Raw genomic sequence first — 3,153 nt, 5'->3', positions numbered from 1 at the left:
ACATGTATGCATTTTAAATTTTTCAGAGTGTTTTATTCCATATTTCCGTTACATTTTCAGAAAAGGCGTTATGATAATAATTACAAGTGGTATCAAAAACATGTGCTGGGGCATTGCTTCCGGTGTTAGGAATGCGATTGTAAATAAATTAACACATGTATGCAGTTTAAATTTTTCAGAGTGTTTTATTCCACATTTCCGTTACATTTTCAAACAATAATGTATTATTAACAGTTTCATTTGTACATGTGCAATTAAAGTCATAAGAACGAACCTCCTTCATTTTTATCATATGTAAAATCAGTAAAACGAATGCGAGCATGTTCATCGTTATAAAAATGATGCCGCCCACAGAACATGAATCTCCATGTACATTATCAATTCTGCTCTTTTCGCGGTCTACATTTCCATCTCTGAGTTTAATCACTCGAAGTAGTGTGGATACCATTTCGACAAGAAAGGCGAGCAAAATACAATAAGCCCTTTTACTGGTTGTCAATATTCCTGAAACAAAGCCAGCCCAACGCAGGTAGACTCGGGGTTTGAGCTGTCATCCGTCGGCTTTTAAAAGTTAACTCGGTGTCTCTAGATTCACAATTACGTTTCTATTAATTGGGTGTGTAAAGCAATTCAAAAAATATTCAAAATACCTTTACATATAGGAGTCTTAGTGTCGACAGCTTGAGCTTCACTGAACTCCTCGTCCTCCGTCTCGGATTTGGAATATCGACTTGCTTGATTGTTCTCCCCTTTTTTATGAGTTAAACTTTGACGCATATTCAAGACTGTGCGTAAAGCACAGATGTGTCTGCGATTAGCCATCTTGTTTTTCATGACATGAAGGTAACACACGGGTGTTGTTTCATTTGAAAGGCCCGCATTGTTTTTAAATTCGCCCTTCGTATCTAAATTTATAATCTCTCGCGCACATAAAATCTGGAGATATGCAGTCTCCTCAGCACCAATCATGAAAATATGTCGAACATTTCTGGACAGTTCTCTGATATTATGTAAAGCGTCAGTTATCTCAGCATCTCCATCATGCCACTCAATCCCATGATGATTAGTTGTGAGTCTATTGTTTGTCTCACGCCAGCAGGTAGAAAGGTCCAAGTACGGGTAAGGCGCATTTAAAACCCAATGCGAGAGAAATAAACCCTCAATATCAGCAACTGCAATTTCTTTTGGTAAAAACTTTCCATTTTTGCCACGAAAAGCTTGGATACTGATAATAATATCCATGATGATTTCCCCACAAAAGTCTACCGTGTAATGATAAAGTAATCAAATGTGTATAATATTATATGCCAAGTTATTGGGAGTGGTGGGGGAATAACCTGTAGAGAGCGACACGTACAATATTTCGTTTCCATTTATTTTCAGTTCACAACGCAAAAGTTACAGATTTTTGTTTATCCGCCCTCAGTCGTTCTTTTTCAATATCAATTGCTAAACGTACATCTTTAATAATGTCAAATGTATATAATGTAACAAGTTGGCCAAAGAAATTAAAAAGATTGTCAATATCGACATTTTTCTGTACAAGATTATTACGGGTCATTTCGAACAACTGTTGAAAATTTTTGAAAATAACTTTTATCATGAAATCATGTGGTATGAACTTTTCTCTATTACACTCTGGAGTTTCTAACCACAAAAAATTGGTCAAATTGTCAACAACTGCTTTTTTATATCCGTCTCCTGGTACATTTTTCAGATATTCTATACGTTGATTAATCCATGTTGTACGCCATGACAGAGACCGTATAGTACTATCCAACATGTAGATATCAGCTCTCGCCACGCGGTCAGAGATGAGGATCGCTTTATACCCAGAATGTGAACGTGTAAAACTGATAATTTTATCAGCTCCGCAGTATACCGATGCGAATTTTTCATCGTTGTCTGATGATTCAGATTCTTCAGAGAAATACTCCAGCATAAGTGGTATAGAAGCTGCCACGGTATGCCATTCCGAAGGAGTTAACGTGATCACTGTCCGGGGAAATGTTGCAATTATCCGAACTACTGTTGTGAACACGCCTCCTTCAGTCCACTGTAAACCGGTGGTCACTTGTTTCGTATGTACTTTATTTATTGACAATGTATCGGGAAGTAACAAAGGCTTGTCCGTAAAAGTTCCCACTAATTTTGATTGCTCCGTCTTTTGTTTCTTCATCACGGGCGGTCCAGCCATTGTGCCAACAGACACATCCTTCAGATCACATTTACGCTTACTGCTGGCCGTTTGCGATGATAGACCGTCTAATTTTCCTTCAAATAATGACATTTCCTGAATAGCCGTATAATATCCCGTAGATATGGGACTCATGGTGTTAATACACGCGTTATCGTCAAGCGCGAAAGAGATGTCTGACATGATTCTATACGTCTGAATATGGTCTCAAGAGCAACAAAGTTTTATATCCATGTGTAGATGTAGTGGGGGGTGAGGGACGCATGCGTGATAGTATCAATAATGGTGTTGCAGCATAAATGGTAAGTATCTTTTTGATATTATTTTATGTCTTTTAATCGAGAGTGGTGTATCTAAAAACGCGGGTGGTGTTGCACCGGATATACCGCTATTGTGCTAACACCAGCTACCGCACAGTGGGTGTTTACACAATTGGGCCTCTTGGCTCGTGCTATTTGATTTTCTACCGTTGGTAGCTCAATACCGAGACAACACAGGTGTATAGTCGATTAATACATCTTTGAAAGTTGACAGCTTTTTGATATTAATATCCGGTTTGAATGTTTATAGACAGATTAATGAGTGTTTCCAAGATATATGGTGAGGTGCACTTTATTTCAATTCGTAGTTCATTCACAATTCTCATCATGTCAACCGCGAACTGCTCTTTCAGTGATTTTAAAAGTGCAGAAGAAATCTTCCGTCAATACCTGACTTTTCGCAAAAAATTGTGTCGTGATGGTGTGGTATGCCATAGTGCTGATGAACAACAGAAAATGTCTTATGAATCCAGACTTCGCATTATACGAGCGGCCGATCCACGTGATTATTATGCCCGAAGATATGCTCCCCTGGTACATAGAAGAGTATACAAGCCAAGAGCGCATCCTGTAATAGATCTGACTTATCGAGCTGATATGTGCAGGTTTAGAGAAGAATGCGCCATATATGTTAAC

The 3,153-nt window shown here is 38.4% G+C and overlaps 1 protein-coding gene across 1 annotated transcript; it reads right to left on the bottom strand.

Annotated features, from left to right (window-relative positions):
* Positions 1–584: 584 nt before the first annotated feature.
* Positions 585–1,255, bottom strand: LOC105272846 (uncharacterized). Its single transcript, XM_011315081.1, has 2 exons — positions 651–1,255; positions 585–605 (listed from the first exon to the last, which is right to left on the bottom strand). The coding sequence occupies exons 1-2, from the start codon at positions 1,240–1,242 to the stop codon at positions 598–600; spliced, it is 600 nt and encodes a 199-aa protein (XP_011313383.1). The 5' UTR covers positions 1,243–1,255; the 3' UTR covers positions 585–597.
* Positions 1,256–3,153: the final 1,898 nt, after the last annotated feature.

This window comes from Fopius arisanus, unplaced genomic scaffold (genome assembly GCF_000806365.1).
Source record: "Fopius arisanus strain USDA-PBARC FA_bdor unplaced genomic scaffold, ASM80636v1 scaffold00331, whole genome shotgun sequence".
NCBI lineage: Eukaryota > Metazoa > Arthropoda > Insecta > Hymenoptera > Braconidae > Fopius > Fopius arisanus.
This window is presented reverse-complemented; position numbering and strand designations above follow the sequence as displayed.

Coding starts and splice junctions, on each gene's coding strand:
- LOC105272846 (XM_011315081.1), bottom strand. CDS start 1,242: ATGGATATTATTATCAGTATCCAAGCTTTTCGTGGCAAAAATGGAAAG.